The sequence below is a fragment of the Macrotis lagotis genome, chromosome 8 (genome assembly GCF_037893015.1).
Source record: "Macrotis lagotis isolate mMagLag1 chromosome 8, bilby.v1.9.chrom.fasta, whole genome shotgun sequence".
Classification (NCBI taxonomy): Eukaryota; Metazoa; Chordata; class Mammalia; order Peramelemorphia; family Peramelidae; genus Macrotis; species Macrotis lagotis.
In genome coordinates, this window is record NC_133665.1 from 177,830,928 (window position 1) to 177,851,957 (window position 21,030).

At 37.6% G+C, this 21,030-nt stretch overlaps 1 protein-coding gene and 1 long non-coding RNA gene across 3 annotated transcripts in view; one reads left to right on the forward strand and one right to left on the reverse strand.

Moving 5' to 3' along the window:
- TBX20 (T-box transcription factor 20) overlaps positions 1 to 21,030 on the forward strand; it is a 79,503-nt gene that overhangs the window by 33,352 nt on the left and 25,121 nt on the right. The window contains exon 6 of the mRNA XM_074198921.1: positions 4,103 to 4,179. Coding sequence (XP_074055022.1) covers positions 4,103 to 4,179 — 77 coding nt within the window. The remainder of the gene's footprint in view (positions 1 to 4,102; positions 4,180 to 21,030) is intronic.
- The window catches only part of LOC141496390 (uncharacterized), a 74,438-nt gene that overhangs the window by 12,391 nt on the left and 41,017 nt on the right, over positions 1 to 21,030 (reverse strand). For both annotated transcript variants that reach the window (XR_012471045.1, XR_012471046.1), the window contains one exon: positions 3,320 to 3,470. This is a non-coding gene — a long non-coding RNA (uncharacterized LOC141496390). The remainder of the gene's footprint in view (positions 1 to 3,319; positions 3,471 to 21,030) is intronic.

Consider the following 21,030-nt stretch of genomic DNA (forward strand, 5'->3'; position numbering starts at 1 on the left):
GAATGAGAGGGAAGCTGGAGATGCTACAAGGTAAAGTGAGGAGGGAATAGCAAAAACCCAGAGGTAGAAGACAGTATGTCAATATAGCAGATACAAAGAGTACAAATTCCTTAATTTGAGGGTCATGAATTTGTTTTTAGAATATTTTGAAAATTGTTTTAAAATATAATTGATTTACTCGCTAATCTTCTGTATTTTATGCATTTAGAAGTTTATTCTGGGTATAGTTCAGTAGATGTTCTACCCAAGGGGTCCATGGCACACTAAAAAGTCAAGGATCCCTGAACTGGCAGGTCAATATGATTGTAAGGGAGGGTGGAGGAGAGGAGTGGGATATGATATAATATCGGGGAAGTGATTTCATTCATAACAGAATGTCAATATTTCTCCATTTTAATTCTTGTCAGACATATATAGTACTAATAGTTAAATTCATGTTTACTGATGGTAAGCCTGTGATTCTCAGTCCTGTCTTCCCTCTTTTTGCAACTATACCCCATTACTGCAGAAGTCAATGGAGTTCTCTTGGACTAATCTTCATTTTGCATTTTCTTTTCTTTGTGGATTGTCACATCCCAAGAATTCATCTCTGCTCTTGGGCTTGAACCTTTCCTGGATTTCACTCAGTCTGTTTGTTTCCTGGGCCATACTCAAAACTGCTTTCTAATTTGCTAGAATCTCTAAGTGCTTTTGCTCTACTCACTGAGCTGGCTTTGAAAAAGTCCAGGTCTTCAACTATACTATTAAGAGGCACAGGGTGCCTCTTAGGGTGAGACATATTGTGGTAATCTCTAAATTTATCAAGTCCAGCACCTCTAGTATCATTAGACTGCAAGCCAAACCTTTTCTGTCTTTGTTAGTTCCAATTAGACTAAGTAATTCAAATTATAAGGATCCAAGTTTGAATCCTGATTCAAATACTTCCTAGCTGTGTAACCTGGAGCAAGTCACTTAACATTTCTCAACTTCAGTTTCCTCATCTGTAAAATGTAGGTAATTATAATACCAAATTCATCAGGATGCTGTGATGATGAAATGAGATAATAGCTAAAATGCTTTGCAATCCTTTATATTATTATGTCATTATTATTGTTCATCATCATTATCATCATCATCATCCCAAAGTCCCTGAGTAGTACTGGAGAGAATAAAGATTATCATTTGTTCATTTACAGGTATATTTTGTTATATAAATTCAAATTGACTTCCAAATACTTGGATGCAGATTTCTTTGTGTTTCTTTTGCTGTTTTAATGTAATTGATAAAGGCAGTTATCTTTCTCAGCCTCAGGAGATTATTACTGGTTGTTGGGGTTACCAAAACCAAAGCTCTAACTGATCAGGTTCCTAAGTGCCAGGCAGATCTTCCTATTGAAGCCTGTTCTATAATGCTATTAGTATGAGTTGGTGAAAAGAATTGTGAGAGAAGCTGTCTCCTTGGCCCAGCTCTGCTTTTATTTACCAAGCTGTGTGACTTGGTAAGGTCATTTACTTTCTTTGGCATTCAGTTTCTCAATTTCTCAACTGAAAAACTGTATTTTATAATCTCCATGATCTCTTCTATTTCTCAAACACTCTAATTCAGTGGAACCTTCACCTATATCTTGAGTTATAGAGGGGTTTTTGAAGTAGTATGGGAACCCCATTGCTGCTGCTGACCTCTCTTTGGGAAAGAGGGTCTTACACACACACACATACATACATACATACGCGCACACACACACACACACACACACACACACACAGTAACAGTTCTTTTACAGTAACTCATTTATCTAGAACTTTCAGATTTACATGGCACAGTTTTCATAACCATCCTATGAGGTAGTTAGTATGTTTATTTGGTTATTTTTGTCCAGACCTGAGATTTCTCCAGTTCATTCCTTCTACCAATTAAGTAGCATTTATTTATTATATATATATATATATATATATATATATATATATATATATATATATATATATATATCTTCCCTTTGCCAGCTGATTTCTGAGGATCCAAAGAAAGTAAAAATAAAATAAAACAAATTAAAAAAACCCAATCAGACTGGCACTGGGATCTTTGAGAGGTTAAGGGACATGGCCAAGGTCACATGGCCAGTATATGTCAAAGCAAAGGCAGGAGATAGATCCATTTCTTCATGGCTGACTCTGTAATCCCATGGAACATAGTTGACTACACCAGGCCTTCTGCCCTCCACTATCTCTCAAAGTCATGTTCATTGTTTCCATGACACTATCTATTCATCCTCTTCCATCCCCTTTCTTTTTTGCCTTGTGCCCTCAAGGAACTCACAGTCTAATGAGAGAAAGAAGATACAATCAGAATAAATTGAAGATAAGCACAGGGTCTGGCATAGAGCTGTTTAATAAATGCTTGTGTTCTTTTTCTCTTGAGGATCTAACAATCTGATTGAGCTCTTCAAATCCAAGTATATTTCCATAGGTTTTTTTTGGAAATAAGAAGCATTGCTCCTCCCAAAGGTTCACCTTTTAAAGCCAAACCCAGACTAAAGGAGAGGAGTAAATTCCCTGCTACAAATATCCTTAGCCACTTGACCCTTTTGACTATAATGTCTGCTGAGAGTCATGGTTCAGAAACACTTCTCAGGGGAGGGCTGCAAGCTTCACCTTGGAGGGCAGCTGGGATTCAGTGAAGAGAGGCACATGAACTGCTTTTAGATCTTGTCAGGTTTTCATCAAAACCAAACTACATTTAAGGTTCTGTGAGGTCAGCTATGTTCATTTATCTGGCTGATTGAATGGTCACTAGAGACCTAATCACCTCAAAATTTGTGATATTAAGAAATTTAGAGATCTAAAGTTTTGTGTCCTAACCTAATTCAAGTGTTATAATGTAGAAGGCAATATAACAGTGTATACTATTTAATAACAATATTATTAACTAATTGATAATGCCTGTGATTAAAAATCGCCTCTTCAGTGTTTAACAAATGAAAAACACGTATGCATGCCAACTCACTGAACTTACTGTTCAGAAAGAGGTTTTATTCAATTTTATTTCTCAGGGTACAAAATGGGAAGTAGAGCATGACAGTGAATGGAGAAATCTCAGAGTTGGAAAGATCCAGGTTCACCTTTGACACCAACTGAACTTAACCTGAACTGATCATTTAATCTTTCACTGATCCAACCAACTCTCTAAGATTCTTAAGTTGGCAGGCAATGGCCAGTTGCTGATCTGTGTTGGTAGAGGGGCTTTTCATACTGAGAATTCCCTCTGTCAGTGAAATCAAAAATCAAAATGAAAAACAAAATTCATTGGAGAAGTCATGCTTCTTGCTTTCTCAATGCTTACCTTTTTGATTGTGTGAGTTCTTTTACAAGGTTTAAGGGTTGAAATTCTTAGCTGATACTTTCTGCATAGTCTCCTCTTTGTAAGTTAGCAACAGTACCTTCAGGTGAATGTGTTTATATAGATTGGTTTCACCAGGGCAACCATCATAAGCCTGTATAAAAATTGTAAACTTTCCTTAATTTATGGCAGATCAATCAGTCAAACAGCATTTATTAAGCATCTGTTAGATATCAGAGGCAGCTTGGGCATAGTTGATAGAGAACTGACCTTCTGAGGTCAATTTTTACTTCTGACACTTGGGTTGTATTACCCTGGGCAAGTCATTTAACTTCCCAGAGCTCTTATATGAGTATTAATTACAGAGAATGCTCTCCTTTGCATCAGTGGAGGGATTTCCCTCATCTGGAAATTCTTGATATCAGTGAAACCACAAGTCTGATCCATACCTAGCCTTTTCCATGCACTGTTAATTGCCCAGGATACAAAGACAAAATTCTGACCCTCAAGAATCATACATTCTATTTGAGGGAGATGACAAACACAGATATAGGCAACTATGAAAGAGATGCAAGCTAATTTTTTTTGGGGGGGGAGTGATAAACTATTTGTTGAATGAATAAATAAATAAAAAGACTTTGCAACATTCTTTCATTTTAGAAAATTATCATTTTGAGGTGGGAAAAAATAGAATATAAGCATGTTGAGCTTCCAAGTCTGGGCTGACCAAACACTCTAATACTTTAACCCTAGTTGTGATACCACCATGTACTCTTTCATTTCCAGATAACCAAGCTGAAAATTGATAGCAATCCATTTGCCAAAGGTTTCCGAGACTCTTCCAGGCTCACTGATATTGAAAGGTAAGAACAATTTTCTGTTTATTTTCCTTGTAGATAAGATACAGAGAAGAGAAAGTTGGTAGCAAAACTCTACTTTCATTGTACATTTTTTCCATAATATAACCTCCAATAGTGTCTCTGTTTCTCCTGAACCTCCCTCTCCACCTCCCCCCGCCCTTTGAGTTATAAGCCCTTATAGATATGGAACTGCTTTGAATCTTGACAGCTGTTATGGCTGGATCTGTAACATGTGCAACTTTCAGAAGGAGCGTCTTCAAGGGTTTTGCTTTGATGGCTGGGAAATTCTTTCCATTGCATGAACTAGGGCTCTCCTTGTTATCACCTATTTCAGTCCTGTTGATGACTGCAAAGCTCCATCTTGGGAAAGTGGTGGTCTGCAAAGACAAGGAATCTTCACATTCCTTGGTCTCCTGGAGTATGTCTGTTGATAAAAAGAAACTGTGGGAAGGAAAGAGGGCAAGAGGTTGTGAGGTATAGTGTAATGGTCACTGGGTTGGAGTCCAGGTATGGATGCAAGTCCCAGCTAGATCCTCATTATTTGTGAGTTCAAGCAAGTCATTATAAGGCCTCTCTGGGTCTTGATTTCCTCATATATAAAATGAAGGATTGAACTAGATGGTCACTTACAGTTCTTTCCAGCTCTAAATCTATGATCTTAAGAAATGTGGAGACCTGAAGTGCTATATCTTGACCTCATTTATGAAATCATAATTGTTGAGTTTGCTTCAGGGGGTCCTCATGCTTATTGGCAGAAGTCTCAGGTCTTAAAACTAGTACCACCCATCTTCTCCTCTGTTTTTGTGCCTGTTCTCTTCAATTAGGTTGGTCATTCAAGGTAATAAATCAACTGCACTCTTGTCTATGTGATGGCTAGCAGATATTTTTAAATGGGACAGAAATCTTCATAACTGGGTCATGGACTCCTGACCAAACCTTTGGTTCAAATACTTTGCAAATTGTCATATTTTCTTTCAATGCACAAAGAGTTTCTGAGCATATTTTAAGGAAACAAACATGATTGTCAAACTTTGGCTCCTGTTCTTACTCAATTCAATTCAGCAACAACTTATTGAGCATCCATAGGCCTAAGGAGAATGTAGGGGAAGAATCCATGCAGAGGCATTGGCATGACCAACCCTGCCTGGGTGCAGGTTTCTGATGTTCAAGATACTTGCTAATCACTGGATACACAAGGACAAAATAAGAATATTCAAGGTCCACACAGATAAGTAAATAGAAAACAGATAAGCTCATTTCAAAAGATAGAAAGCATTGGTGTATTAAGTGTATTAAGGATTAGTGTAATAAGCACTTATTAAGCACCTACTATGTACAAGATGTTGTTTTAATGCTGGGTATAAGGAAGGCCTTGTGTCAGAGTTGGCAGCTGAGCTGTTTTTTTCCTTCTTTTCCTTCCTTCCTTGCTTTTTATCATGAACTTAAAAAGATGAAAATAAAATGAGCATTTCCAGATACACTGTAGAAGAGAAGAGGATTGTAGGTAAAACTGGGAATCTCCCATTATCTAAGGCCCGCTTTTCTAAGTATGTAATAAGTTCAATATGTACACTGAAGAGGCATTCTGCTGAGCTGTGATGCCTTCTGGATTTTCTTCTCATCTTTTTTTATTTTTGTTTTATTTTTGTTGGTTTTTGTTTTCTGGTTTTGAGAACACTATCCCTATCCCCTTTTCCCTCCTACCACTCTACTCAAAGAAAAAGAAAAGGCATTTAAAAACAAAAAGAAATCACTGCATCTTCTTTGTCCAAAAATGTAGGTCTCATTGGGTATCTTGTCCCTATTACCTTTCCAACAGTAGGTGAGTAACATGATCCATCATCAATCTTTTGTATTCATGGCTGGTTATTGGTTGGCTTAAGTCTTTTCAAGTTCATTTTTCTTTACATTGCTGTTGTTTTATATAAATGATTCTCCTGGTTCTGTTGAGCTGTACTTTAGATGAGGAAGGGACATATTCCAGATAAGGTCAACCACTTAGGCAGAGGTATGACCTACCCAACAGATTGATCAGCAGAACTTTTGCCAATGGGACCAGGGTATAGATGGTCCATTCATTCACTAATTCAGCAAACATTCATCAGATGATTGCTGTATTCAGAGAATTGGAGTAGAGGTGACAAGAAGAAAAGGTTAGGAAAAACATTTTCTGCCAGCTGGGAGTCAAATAGGGAGATAAAAAGCTTATATAAACCTAATCATTATAAATACATTACAGAATAAAGGAAAGCATTATAAGAGGTCTCAGAATGGAATGGTCATTACCAAAAGAAGAAATTCTGGGACTATAGGACTGTGCCTTCCTAAACTTGTATCTGGAACCTAGCTATAGTTCTGTAACACTATATACCATACAATGAATATATGCTAAATGAATCAATGTATAAACATATAAATGTAGAAATATTTTTTTTGTACTGTCTATCCCAAAAGCATGCTTAGAGTTAGAGAAAAGAGACATAGTCATTGGAGATGGCTGCTTCTCATTGGACTTAAACAGTTGGGAGAACTGGGTCTTCCACATGTCAGTTGTATGTATGTGCAGGATTATGCTTGGGACTGGGAATACTCAGACAAAAGCAACATCCTTATGTCCATATTTTGGCATCTATCAAACAGATACAAGGTGCGTGTAGAGAACATATCTGGGGATCCAGACATGGGAAAGCTACTTTGTGAGAGGCAAAATAAACAAAGACCTGAACTGATGTCTGAAATGAGTCTAGGTCTACAGTAGTGGGGTTTTGTTGGCCACATTCAACTTGTTTCAGTGGATCTTAGATATTTATTTATAGATGAAGAAAATGAAGCCCAGAGAGGGTTCAGGGTTATAGAGTTAGGGAGCAGGAGTACCCTTGATAAACCATATTGCTTCAAGATCAATGTAATTCTGATGTCATTTTATTGATACTTCTAGTAGTATTTCTAAGGCTGTTTGTTCCTGGAAACAAAACACCTAGCATTGTAAAAAGGCAATAGGGTACAGGGCAGCTAGATGCTGTAGTGGACAGAGCACTGGCCCTGGAGTCAGGAGTGCCTGAGTTCAAATCTGGCCTCAGACACTTAATAATTACCTAGCTGTGTGATCTTGGGCAAGTCACTTAACTCCATTGGCCTTGCAAAAACCTAATAAAAGGCAATAGGGCTAGATATGGGTTCAAATTTGGATTCTAATACTTCATACTGATGTGAATCTGGGCAAACTACTTCATCTCTGGGCCTCAGTTTCCCCAAAGGTAAAGACTTCTGAGTTCTATTCTGGCTCTTGATTTATGATGTTTTGGTTTTAGGTACACATGAAGGTTAAGTTTTGGAGATGCTAGTAGCCATAAAGATTGGTCTTTTCTAATAATTTCCACAGGCAGTGCTACATCTGGTAGGAGTCAAAAGATCTAGGGGAATCCTGGAGGACCTGGGGGAATCCTGGAGGACCTGGAGGAATCCTGGAGGACCTGGAGGAATCCTGGAGGACCTGGGGATACTTGATCTATACGTGACTTTGCACCTGGGGCCTCAGATTCCTTGTATTAGAGGCAGTTAGTAGCACAGTGTGGGTCTGGGCTCCAGAAGATCTGAGTTGAAATCTAGCCTCAGAGACTTCCTAGCTGGGTGATTCTGACTTCTATCTGCCTCTGTTTCCTCAACTATAAAGGGGTGTAATAACAGCCCCTGTCTCACAGAGATGTTGTGATGATCAAGTGAAATTATATTTGCAAAGTGTTTAGTACAGGGCTGACACATAATTAGCATCATATAAATGCTTATCCTCTTTACTTCTACTAACTATGAGATTTGGGCTTTGCTAAGGCTGTTTCCTTAAATGTAAAGTGGGAGTAATAATAACATACAATGTATAAAAGTACAATAATATAATCTCACATACATAATATAATAACATAATACCAAAAATGTATAATGTACAATAATAATATACTATTAGCAAAAAGGACATAATATATAATAGCTAGCATTCGCATAAGCATTTGCAAAATACTTTATAAATATTACCCCATTTTAGCTTCACAACAACCCTGTGAAACTGGTGCTATTAATACTCTCATTTTACAGACAAGGAAATTGAGGCAGGCATATGTCACTTGAATTGCCCAAGGTCACACAACTAATAAGTACCTAATGTAGGATTTGAATTCAGAACTTCCTAGCCTCAGGTTTTGCCTCATAGAGTTTCTGTGAGCTCAAAAAAGATTATATGGAGAAAGTACTTGGCTTACACTGATGCAATATATATTGGTTGCTGTTATTTTTGTTGATGATGATGATGATGATGATCATCATCATCATCATCATCATCTGTAAAATGAAAGAATTGGATTGGATAACCCTTGGTTTGAATCTGCTCAGGAGTTCCCATTCAATGAATGGGCTTCTGTGGTGGAAGTAGCCTTCGAGCTCCCCAAAAGAAGGAGTTTTTGGTGGTCCAACCAAAGCCCAAGGGGGCCTTCACTGCTGACTAGCTGGGAGCTTACTAAGATGACCTAAGTCGAGTGAAAGCAGTCAAGGTTTTGGATTTCATTTTGAGGCATTTCAGTCTCCTTTTTTCCTAAATAGCCTTTGGGGAGGGAAAACAAATCAGATCAATTGATCTTTAGAGACCTAAAGAAATCAAATTAGTCTGGAGTCAGTTACTGCACTAAACCATCTCCTAATTAGATTGCTCCTTGTAACTGATTGAAAACAGTCCCTATCTGTCACAATAGAGGCTGCTTCTCTTTAGAGAAGATCTGAGAGAAAAACACATCTTTTTATGAGACGATGACAGAAATTACACTCTTCCAACCTAATTGAATATGATGTTATAAATATGTGACCTTAATGATTTTGTTTCCTGTTCCAGATTTACAGCTTACTGGGTAGAAGACCCAAACTTCAATGCCTTTAGGATGAAATCTATTTGGTTCATTCAAAAACGCATATTCATTTTGTTATTATTCTGACTTTGGGCTATTCTAAAGTAGACTAGATGAAGAAAAGCAGCACAATAGAGAGTCTGAACTCTGGAGTCAGAAGCTTGGGGTTCAACTTCTATCCCTGGTGATTCCTCAGTGGTTCTGGACAAATTATTCAATTTCTTTTTTTGTTCAGTTTCCTCATTTGTAAAATAAAGAGTTGGCCTAGACGGCCTTTGGGGGTCCCTTTCAGGTCTAGTTCTATGATCATTTAATGTATGACCTCACTAGGACTCAGTTTTTCTATTTGTAAAATCAAACAGTTGGGATAGCTAGCCTTGGATGGCCCTTTCATTTCTAGCTCTATGTTTTGATTTTCTAAAACAAGGCTTCCTACTTCCATATTGAGTCTTGAATATCTTGGGCATTCTGCTGGTGAATCCTAAGGACTTCTCAGAATTATGCTTGTTAAAACAATCAGAATAAGAAAATGTTAAATTTCAGTTAAAAATGTTAATACTGATGGTAAAGGGATTTTTATCCATCCAAGTTTGTGCCCCCCTCCCCGTGAAATGTTGACATGAGATGCTTTAGAGGTCCATAGAACTCATATTCACTTTTAAGCTTTTTAAAAATATTTCAATGGTAGTTTTGCCTCATTTATTAATTCATCTGCCTATTTATTTTTCTCTCTAGCTCTCATTCATCTATCTACTTATTTATCCATCCATCCATCCATCCATCCATCCATCCATCCATCCATCCATCCATCCATCCATCTAGGTCAGAACCTGTGTTTTCATCAGCAAGGGGAACTCTTGATGAACAAAATCCCTCTATTGATGGAGATCAGTGATTTCTACAACTTATGTCTGTAGGGGGCATTGAAATGTTAAGTAATTTGACCATAGTTACAAGTCTTGAGTCAGTGGAAAGCCTTAAACCCAGGTCTTTTTCCTGATTTCGGGGGTCCATTCCTGATCACTATACTACCATTTTGACTTTGTCAAAACTGTAAAATCAAGAGAGATCTAAGAGTTTGTGTTTTAATGGGATGAATGAATGGACCCTGGATCTTCTTTATGCCAAGCTTAATGCTGTACCCATTGGGTCATGCTTCCTTAAGTAAATTCACTTGCTTAATTTTCTTCCCTTGGAGTCCACTGAGCAATAAGAGTGAGGAAGAATTTCTTATCAAAGTACATTGTGACTTATCCAAGGATATCACACTGAGCTAGATGGTCAGTTGTCTGTAAGTGAACCATCCTCATTTGATGGCAAGCTTTCAGGATTTAAGAAGTCACAAACGTTTATAAATTTATGGGAGGACATGAGAGTGTCACACAGAATAGATAAACATGGATAAGTTGTGATCTGCATCTGTGGAGGGATAGAGATGGAAGAGATATTCAAAGTTAACTAGTACAACTTTCTCATTTTAAAAATAAACTGAGGTCCAAAGTGATTAAATGATTTACAGTCCAATTCATCCTATTTATATCTTCTTTGTATATAGTAGGTAGTTTGCTCCTTGAGGGCAGGAGTTGTTTTTGCTTTTCTTTGTGTTCCCCTGTGATTATCACAGTTCCTAGTATGTAGTGGGTGGCTAATAGGTGCATTTTCTCAACTCTTGCTACAGCCAGTAATTACAGTGTACCCAACTTGTTTTTGGTTCTTTCTGGTCAGGTGGTTGTTTTTAACTTTATCTTGAATCAGCCTAGATGTTTTCCAATTCTTTTCTGAATTCTTCCCATTCCTCATTTCTCACAATGTGATGATTTTCTCACAATACAGTAATGTTCCATTACATGTCTGTAGTTCAATTTGTTTAGCTAGTATAGAACTTTTAATGATCTCATCACTGGCTGCAGTTGGCTATCTTTTTTAACACCAACGTCTGTGAATTATGTCATTCTCCAAAGAACCGTTTTGCAAGTTAACAAAAGTACAATGTAAAGAGGCATGGTGGGCAGAAGTTAGCAGCCCATGTCACCCAATGATGTTGAGGACCAGATGTGACATTTAAAAGTAATAGTCAGAAAAAAGAGGTGAATTAGTCGTGGATCAAGGAAAAGAGAAAACACATGGGTAGCCAAGTGTTCTACTGGTCTCCATCAGAAATTAAAAAAAAATCTACAGGAAGACCTCAAGAGGATTGAACTCTTCTTCCGAAGTGTTTACAGAAAAGCAAGGTCAAGGATTAATTAGAATGAGAAGCTGGGTGGTTTAGTGGCTAGAGCACTGGATCTGGAGTTAGAAAGAGCTGAATTCAAATTAGACTTCAGCTATGTGATCCTGGTTAAGTCACCTAACTTCTCTTTTTCTCATTTTATTCATCTGTAAGATGGAAATAATAACAACACTTATCTCTCAGGGTTTGATCTAAGGATCAAATGAGATAATATTTGTAAAGCATTAAGCATAGTTCTTGGCAAATGGTGCCACGTGATTTATTATTTGCATTCTGCATAGGTAGAGGAAATTCCTCATCAATTTGGTCTCATATCTATCAAATGCATCAAAATAGGAGCAAATTTGAATGCTTACAAAGCAGTTCTTCAGGAAATCAAATGATAAAAAAGAAACATATGATTTAAGATCATCTGCCGAGTTTGTAGTTGCCCTACAGACAAACGAGGTTTCTAACTTTAGTCAGATTAGGTTTTTATATAGTAGACCACATGGCTTTGAGAAATGTAGCCTCTGGCATTTGTGAAATTCAATTGCCTCCAAAGAATTGATCCTAAAAATGGTGCCTGGGTATTTTGCTGACAAATCCCCTGGTAAATAAAGCCTCTTAGCTGATGTACCAGAATTGCCCCCATCAGCTCATTGGGCACAATATTGACAAGGGAAAAGAGGTCAATATTGATGGAAAAAATATCACAACATTTTAGATAGACTTTTGTTTCCTCTTGCTCTGGAAGTTTAGATAACTTCAAGCAAATTATTTTTCCAGCATCATGTTATAACATTCTCTCCTCTTCCCCTCCCCCAATGTCCTTTGTTAATATTATTGAAATCTGCACAGAGGGAAAACACACATGTTTCTGCGATAGAAGTCCAATAGAATAATTGTTTTGGAAGAAAACTTTATGGGTTATCTACTTCATTATCCTGTTTTTTGAGAAAAGGTCTAATTTTAACTCTAACTCTCTCCCAAGGGAAATCTACAACTTCCTTTAACTTCCTTTAGAAACAACTTTCAATGTTTAATTGATGTTCATTTTGGGTGCTCTTTGGTCCTAACAAGTCCCTAAGTCTTAAGGATTTATTCTGTGCAATATTATTTTTCTTTTGTATCTTTCAAGGAATCATGTATTTGACTTATGTTTGTGAGACACCTTTTTGAAAGACCCATTCTTTCAAATCTCACCTTTTATTATAGTCAGGAAATAACAGGCACCTGGGGTATGCTTTAGAAAAATGCTGGCAAGCATTATCTGCCTGCCCAAAGTTTTTCCTCCCCATTTTTTGGTAGTAGTTGTCTTTAAAGAGTGATTTTGTCTAGACTTCTAATTTCAGCTCTATGCAGAAACTTCTGGTTAGGACCTCCCTTCACTGATGTAGATCACCAGTTCTTCGGTAACTAAGGTTTCAGAGCACTATCCCGGGACAATGAGAAATCAAGTTCACAGGATCAGTATGTAGCAAAGGTAGAGCTTGACCATACCTTCCAGACATAAAGGAAAGCAACCAATCTAACATACCATGTTTCCTCTATGGTGGCCCATGACTATTTCTGACTAGGCAAAGGATTCACCTTGTCCTCATCTCTCATTCACCTCAGAGTGGTTCATAGAGCTGGAAAGGACTTCAGAGGCCACGTAGTCCAGTCTCTCATTTTGCTAGTGAGGAAACCAAGGTCCATGGATGTTAAATGACTTGCCCAAGGTCACACAAGTAATAAACATCAAAGGCAAATTTGAACTTAGGTCTTCCACTGTACCCTAAGCAATGCTGAGGCTTAAAATTCTTTGGATTTTTGTGAATTGGACTCTAGCCTCATACCAAAATCTGCCACATAGTAGTTTCTATCATAGAAAGCTTTGGTGAATTGTTTACAGCTCTCAGTTGGAAGCTTTAGTGAGAAGAAGGTTTCATGTGATGGCTAAAATGAAATTTGAGCATTATCTGTGGATTTTCTTTATCTGTGCTATATTTAGGACTCAAATGGCAACTATCTGCAATGGGTTTTTTGCTTTTATACTCATGGTCTAAAAACAAAATAAAACATCTTCAGGGGTGCTAGGTGGAGCAGTGAATAGAGCACTGGCCCTGGAGTCAGGAGTACCTGAGTTCAAATCCAACCTCAGACACTTAATAATTACCTAGCTGTGTGGCCTTGGGCAAGCCACTTAACCCCATTGCCTTGCAAAAAAAAAAACAAAACTAAAAAAACCCAAACATCTTCAGATTTATTTTCAGCGAGCTTTAATGAGAACAAAGTCTCTTCAAAGCCTCACTAAGCTAAATTGTTGAAGCTGGCTTCTTAAAGGCTTGGCCAGAGGAGGGTGAGCTAGAGTATGCCATGCTGGGGGCTTGGGACTTGAGCCCCAAGGACAAACTATATTTGTTTTCTAAGGAGTAGCCTAGCTAAGGGCAGGGAGAATCACCACTATTAGGCTGGCCTACTAGTGATAAAATCTTTGGTGATGGCAATCCATGAAAAAAGAAAAATACAAAATGACATTTAATCTTATAAAGGGAAGTAGCAAAGGAGGGATTTACACAGTTTTTAGATTAGCCATAGCCATCACCTTAGGATAATTGTAAGCTCCTGACCCAGTGACTCAGTGTTCCCCATGTTAGAGGAATCCGTTTTTGAGATCCTTACTATAAATTTATTTCAACAAGCATTTATTAACTACCTACTAGACACCAAACACTATTACTAGGTGCTAGAGATACAGAGAAAGAAGCAAAACAGTCCCTTTCCTAAAGAAGCTTATGCTCCATGAAGAATAATTCACAGATCCTCTTAGAAAGGCAAGTCAATTCTACTCAGTTAACATTTGTAAAGACACTAATGAGTTTATACTGCTAGAAACATCATTCCATGGAACATTTGATTATGTCATATTTTTTAGTTTTTTTTAATTAGCCAAAAATCTATTTTTCTCCACCTTATCTTCCTCCCCTTAGAAAAGAAAAAAAAGAAAAACAAAAACCTTGAAACAAATATTCAAACAAGAAAACAAATTCCTACATTGGACATGTCTAAAAAGATAAACACAAGAGCAATATTTTTTTAAAAATCATCATGAAAATAATTGTAGCTTATGCAATGTTTTCTTCAGAGGACAAAAAGGTAAAGAAATTGTACAAAGAACTCTGTAAGAATCTCCAAATTAAATTAACATGTGCTTTAACATTTGAAGATTTGAATTCAAAGATGGTAATAGGTAAGGATAGCAAAAATAAGGTGGACAACATGGATCATGGAAAAGGAGTGAGAGAGACAAAAGACTTGTATATTATCTGGGAATCTCTCATTTATGCATGATGAATCCTTCCTTCAAGGAAAAGAAAATCAGGAGGTGCTGGTTATGGGGAGCACCGAATAATATCACAAAAATGAAACTGATTAGATTTTAATAGACAGGAAATGACTTGTTACTGATATGGGAGTCATTCTTGAATCAGCTGTCTGTGTACACTCAGCCTACTGACTTGTTAGAGTGAAGATAAAAATCAATTCAAAATTAATAAAAACCTAGAAGAGGGAATACAAATGAAAAAAGATATGGCATGCAATTAAAACAATTCCACCATAACTTATTTAAACAAGTTATTGATGCTGAAAAATGGGATATGGATGGAAGAAAGGACATCAACACCAATTACAATAATTTTGTACAATAGTTTAACCAATATAAATCAATTGATATAGCGATAGGGATAAAAGTCTCAATACTGCTTCAGTCAGCAAACAACTTGCTTTCCAAATGAAATAATATGAGAACTGAGGACAACATCTGTTGATAATACAAACTTGTTTGTCCAATGTTATGAAGAAAGAGGATGAAACATTATGAGCATATAAAACAGGAACAGTGTAAGGAAAATATAAAGACAGCTTGTCAAGAGACTCAACTCAGCAACATGGGCATTTAAGATGAAACTAGAAGGAGTATATTAATGAGGAGAAAAAATAGAAAAGCTCTGCAAAAATAATTTTATAATAAATTCTTTTTAATATGAAGGATAGCAGAGTCTCCTTATTTGTATTTTAAAACCACAGACCCAGATTTTGTCATAGAGGGAATTAAAGTGCTGAAGAGAACAAAGGTAAGGAAAGCAATTGAACTAGATTAAGAATACATAGAGAAAGTCTATGCTTCAAGTGATTCAGTTGGGAAGGCATTAAAGAGGGAAGAGCAAAGTCATGGGAAAAAAAAAAACTCAAGACCATATTACTGCCAAAAAAAGAGACTAGAAGAATATCACAATTAAAGAAAAAACAGCATTGCATTCAGTGTGAGCAGACCTGGGTCCTTGTTCTGATGTGATGGTAAACAAGTCAATTCTTCTCTCATCTCCTCAACTGTAAAATAAGAGCACTGGGCTAGATGACCTTTGAGGTCCCTTCTAGCTCTAAAACTATATGTATGCCCTTTCTCTCTCTCTCTTAATGGAAAATCATCTGCAGACATCAAGAGCATCATTGATTAGAACATTAGAAGTGAACAGACCGACTTTGCAAGATTATTTCCCATCACACAATTTGCTAAAAGATGTAGAGAATAAGAGGTTTCGCTGTGCCTGTTGTCAATAAAACAATGTCTAATTGTAGAGAATAGAATGTTGCCTTAAAAACTTTCTTATAACAAAATATCTCCCATGAAGAAATCAAAATTATGTAAGATCCCTTAAAAGACAGGACAAAAGATCTAATCTTGTTTGACACTTTTTTACTCAACATCAAGAGACATAAAACAAAAATGTAATGAAGGAAAAAGAATGCTTGTTTTCCAGGCTATGATAGGTAGGTGATTTCTAATCTATCCATCAATATGTACAGCATGGAAAGATGCTGAACATAGATAGATTATGAGTTGTCTCCAGAATTAAACAGGAGGAAGAAAGTCCATTAGATTATCTTTCGGAAATTACAGATTTTGTTTAACCTCTCCCTGAAACAAAGGTTCATCTTTCTAATTATTCTCATGTTTATGATTGAGTCATGGAACACTATAAATTCCAGAGTACTGAAGATGCATATCACCCAGAGGACAATGGAGATAGATATCATACCACCTCAAAAAAAGGAATTATTTTAAAAAAGAATATAGTTGGCCTGTGTACTTCATTGCTATATTAATGAAGACCAGGAAAAATGAAGAAGATTCTCAATGTGTCACATGAACTCCCCCTGTCAAGGGATCCATGGATAAGAGTACCACAGGTTGGACAGGCCTGGCTGGATTGAGCTCCCTACCACTGGAGAGAATGAGATACCAGATGCCCTGGCATTTTTTGAGTCTTGAATACTTTTGACATTGTTTTCTTTGTGGTCAAAGTGTTTCTCTTGATCTACTCCTCTTCTCTTGGATCTTGGACAACCTAATCATCTTTTCCTTTTAAGTTTTCTTTAAGAATCGGCTTTTCTGCAGTTCATTTTTGCGCATTCAGAGTCTATTTATTCCATCTGTCTTCACCCTACCCTGCTTAGGATGTCTCCTTTAATCTGGGCTTTCTTCCAAAAGTACTAACTGGAAGCTTTCAGGATGTTAAAATTAAAGGAAAAAAAGGATGCTCTTACATTTTGAAATGTGGAAGAAACCTTCTGAGCTGTAAACTTGTCATTCCAACAGTCCTATCCATTGTTCATCTCTCTCTCTCTCTCTCTCTCTCTCTCTCTCTCTCTTCTGTCTCTCTCTTGTTGTCTCTGTTTTCTGATGTTGCACCACTTAAAGAAAACAAGCTACCTGGTGCTGGGAAAATGGGAGATAGAGCTGGGTAGCATTGCTCTCTGAAGCAGTATGGGGCTAAAGGAAGACATAAGGTTGAATTGGAGCCAGGGAGATAGAATGGTTGTGACTCTTCACTGAGCAGTTCCTAATTCTTTTCATAGAAACAGATTTAGAGCTGGAAGGAACTATGGGGGCTATTGAGTCCAACACTATCATTTTACAGATGAGGAAACCATGGCATAGAAAAATGAAGCAACTTCCCCAGCATCATCTAAAGAGGAAATGTTGGTTTTGAAACCAAGCCTTCTTGACTCCAAGGTCAATGTCCTAATTCCAGCTAGTGGATAGGAAGACCTATGTTCAAATCCAGCCTCCATCATAAACTAGCAGTGTGAAGCTGCATATTTGACTTTGCCTGCCTCACTTTGCTCAATTGCAAATAAGGATAATAACAGAACCTAACATAGGGTTGTTGTGAGAATAAAAACGACATAGCCCCTCCTTTCTTCTATACACTATATTATGCTATCTCTCACTTTTTTGGTAAATGAGTCAAAATGGTTATGCTGGAGATAATTTTACATAGTGCAATAGGCAAACTAAAGAATGCTCTGCATTCTTATGCTCAACTATTGACTTAAAATTATATTTAAGTTCATAAGAGAAGTCCTTTGATATGAGAATTAGATGGGTCATCTAGTCTTACCTTCTCATATTCAGTAGTCCAGAGACTAGGAAAAACTAGTGAATTTGGAGAAAGAAGCCCTGGGCTTGCTAGGGGATCTTCCAATAACCAGGTAACTTTGGAAAAATGGAAGCACCTTGAAGGGGTTCGGTTCTCTCATCTGGAAAACAAAGTGGTGGACTGGTTGATAATGAATATTTCTTCCAGCTCTTTCAGTCCAAAATGAATTGAGAATTAGACTCCCAATTCAATGTGCTTTCCATTATTCCACAATGACTCCAAATAGTCTCTATTTGATGTTTGCATAGTAATTCAATTCAATCCAACAAGAATTTATTGAATGCTTACTATGTGCATTATATCATGTTTTGGGGTAAGAAATTGCTTCCCTCTTGTTTCCTTAAACATAAACTCAAAGAGACACATCAGGGGTGGTATGACACTTCAGAAAGAAGGTTGTGTTTAAATCCTACTTACACTTCTTAAGATATGTTGACCATCTGGATCTTAGTTTTCTTTTCTGTAAAATGGTAGGGTTAGTTTAAATGATTTCTAATGTTTTTTCAACTTCAAATTTATAATTCTGTCACCTAGTCCTACCTGTCCCCAAATAATAATAATATTGGTTTGAAATTATATGTTACTTGAATGTTTCAGAAAGTCCTTTTCTTATAATAACCCCTTGAGAGAGGCAGTATTTTTATACCCATTTTACAGAAGAGGAATTTTTTTTTCCATTGTTGTTGTTTTTTTATTTTCTAATTTTTTTATTCTCATTTGGTACAAATGTTTTTTTTTTACATTAATAAAATATTCTTGTTTACAAGTAAACAAAACACCCCCCCCCCCATGAATATAGATAGACTTGCTTGGGCAAAAAAGTAAAGGGGGAGAGAAAAAAATTAAAATAAAAAAAATAATAGTAATAATTGTAGGTATGGCCAGGTGGTTGCAATGGACGAAGCACCAGCCCTGGAGCCACGAGCACCCGAGTCCATATCCAGCCTCGTAAACCCAACAATCACCCAGCCATGTGACATGCAAGCCACCCGATCCCTACTGCCCTGCAAAAACCAAAAAGAAGAAAGAAAAAAAAGACCCAAAATAAAATAAGATAGTAATAATAGTAGGGGTGGCTGGGTGGCAGACAGAGCATTGGCCCTTGAGCCAGGAGCACCTGGGTCCGAATCCGGCCTCAGACACCCATCATTCTGCTATGTGGCTCCAGGCAGGCCACCCAGCCCCACTTGCCCTGCATCCTCCCCCAAATAATAATAACAAAAAATGTGCTTCAGTCTTTGTTCCAACACCCAACATCAACTCTGTCGTGAGTGGATCACATTCTTTATAAGTCCATCACAAAAGTTACTTCCATATTTTTCCAATGTTGCCATTGCTGATCACAACTCCCTCCTTTCTTATTTCTCCACTACCGTGTACTAAACTTTCTCTCTCCTTTCACTCTGACTCTGCTGTAGGGTCGCTGAGTGGCGCAGCAGACAGATCCCTGGTCCTGGGGCCAAGAAGCCCTGAGCCCCCATACCACCCCTTAGGCCCAGCATCCACCGGGCCCTGTGGTCCTGGGCAGGCCTTCCATTCCCAGCCCCTTGCAAGAAGTAAGAAAGAAAATGTGTTATATCTGGCCACTCTCCCCCCATGGTCCATCCTCTCCTCCTTTATTCACATCCCCACCCCTTCCCCCTGCTCCCCCCTCCTTCTTACTCCAGATGTCTATACCCCATTGAGTATATTTGCTGTTTCCTCTCCTAGCCATCTCTGAAGAGAGCAAAGTTTCCCTCATTCCCCCTTGCCTCCCCCTTTCCATATCATTGCAATAGCTCATTGTAATAAAAAAAATCTTATGTGAAATATCTTGGACTATTCCCCCTCTCCTTTTTCTTTCTCCCATTCCATTTCCCTTTTTTTTCTATTGACTCCATTTTTACACCATATTTTATCTTCGAATTCAGAATTCTCCTGTGCTTCAACTATAAAAGCTCCCTCTACCTGCTCTATTAACTGAAATGGTTCATATGAATATTATCAGTATAATTTTTCTATACATGTAGTTCATCCTCATTAAGTCCCTCATATTTCCCCCCTCTCCTCCAATCTCCATGCTTCACCTGAGTCCTGTATCTGAAGATCAAACCTTCTGTTCAGCTCTGGCCATTCCAAAAGGAACCTTTGAAATTCCCCTGGTTCATTGAAAGTCCATCTTTTTCCCTGGAAGAGGACATTCAACCTTGCTGGGTAGTTCATTCTTGGCTGCATTCTAAGCTCTTTTTGCCTTCCGGTATATTGTATTCCAAGCCCTACGAGCTTCCAATGTAGCTGCTGCTAAGTCCTGAGTGATCCTGACTGCAGCTCCATGATATTTGAACTGTGTCCTTCTGGCTGCTTGTAATATTTTCTCTTTGACATGGGAGTCCTGGAACTTGGCTATAATATTCCTAGGGGTTGGTTTTTTGGGATCTCTTTCTCAGGGGGATTGGTGGATTCTCTCCATTTCTATTTTGCCCTCTGCTTCTAGAATATCAGGGCAATTTTCCTGTAGTAATTCTTTGAAAATGATGTCAAGGCTCTTTTCCTGATCATGACTTTCAGGTATTCCAATAATTTTCAAATTATCTTTCCTAAGTCTGTTTTCCATATCAGTTGTTTTTTCAATGAGATATTTCACATTTTCTTCTAATTTTTCATTTTTTTGGTTTTGAAGTATTGATTCCTGATTTCTGGTAAATTCATCAATCTTCCTGAATTCTCTTCTTTGTCTGAAGGATTTGTGCTCCTCAGAGTTTTCTTATCTCTTTTTCCATCTGGCCAATTTTGCTTTTTAAAGCATTCTTCTCCTCAATAACTTTTTGAACTGTTTTATCCATTTGACCTAAGCTGGTTTTTAGCATGCTATTTTCTTCAGCATTTTTTTGGATTTCCTTGACTAAGCTGCTGACTTCATTTTCATGTTTTTCCTGCATCTCTCTCCTTTCTTTTCCCAGTTTTTCTTCTAACTCCCTCAATGATTTTCAAAATCTTTTTTGAGCTCTATCATAGCCTGAGCCCAATTTCTGTTTTTTCTTGGAGTCTTTAGATGCAGGAGCTTGTGCTTCCTCATCTTCAGACTGAGCATTTTGATCCTTCTTGGGCTCATTTGCAAAATATTTCTCAATAGTCTTCCTCTTATTTCTTTGCTTGTTCATTTTCCCAGACTAAGCCTGTTTTTTTGGGGTGCTTCCTGAGCTTTTAGGACACTCCCACAAGGGTCTCAGTGTGTGAGGTTCTGTCCTCCCTCCTGGTCTGTGAATGAACATAAGCGACCCCCTCT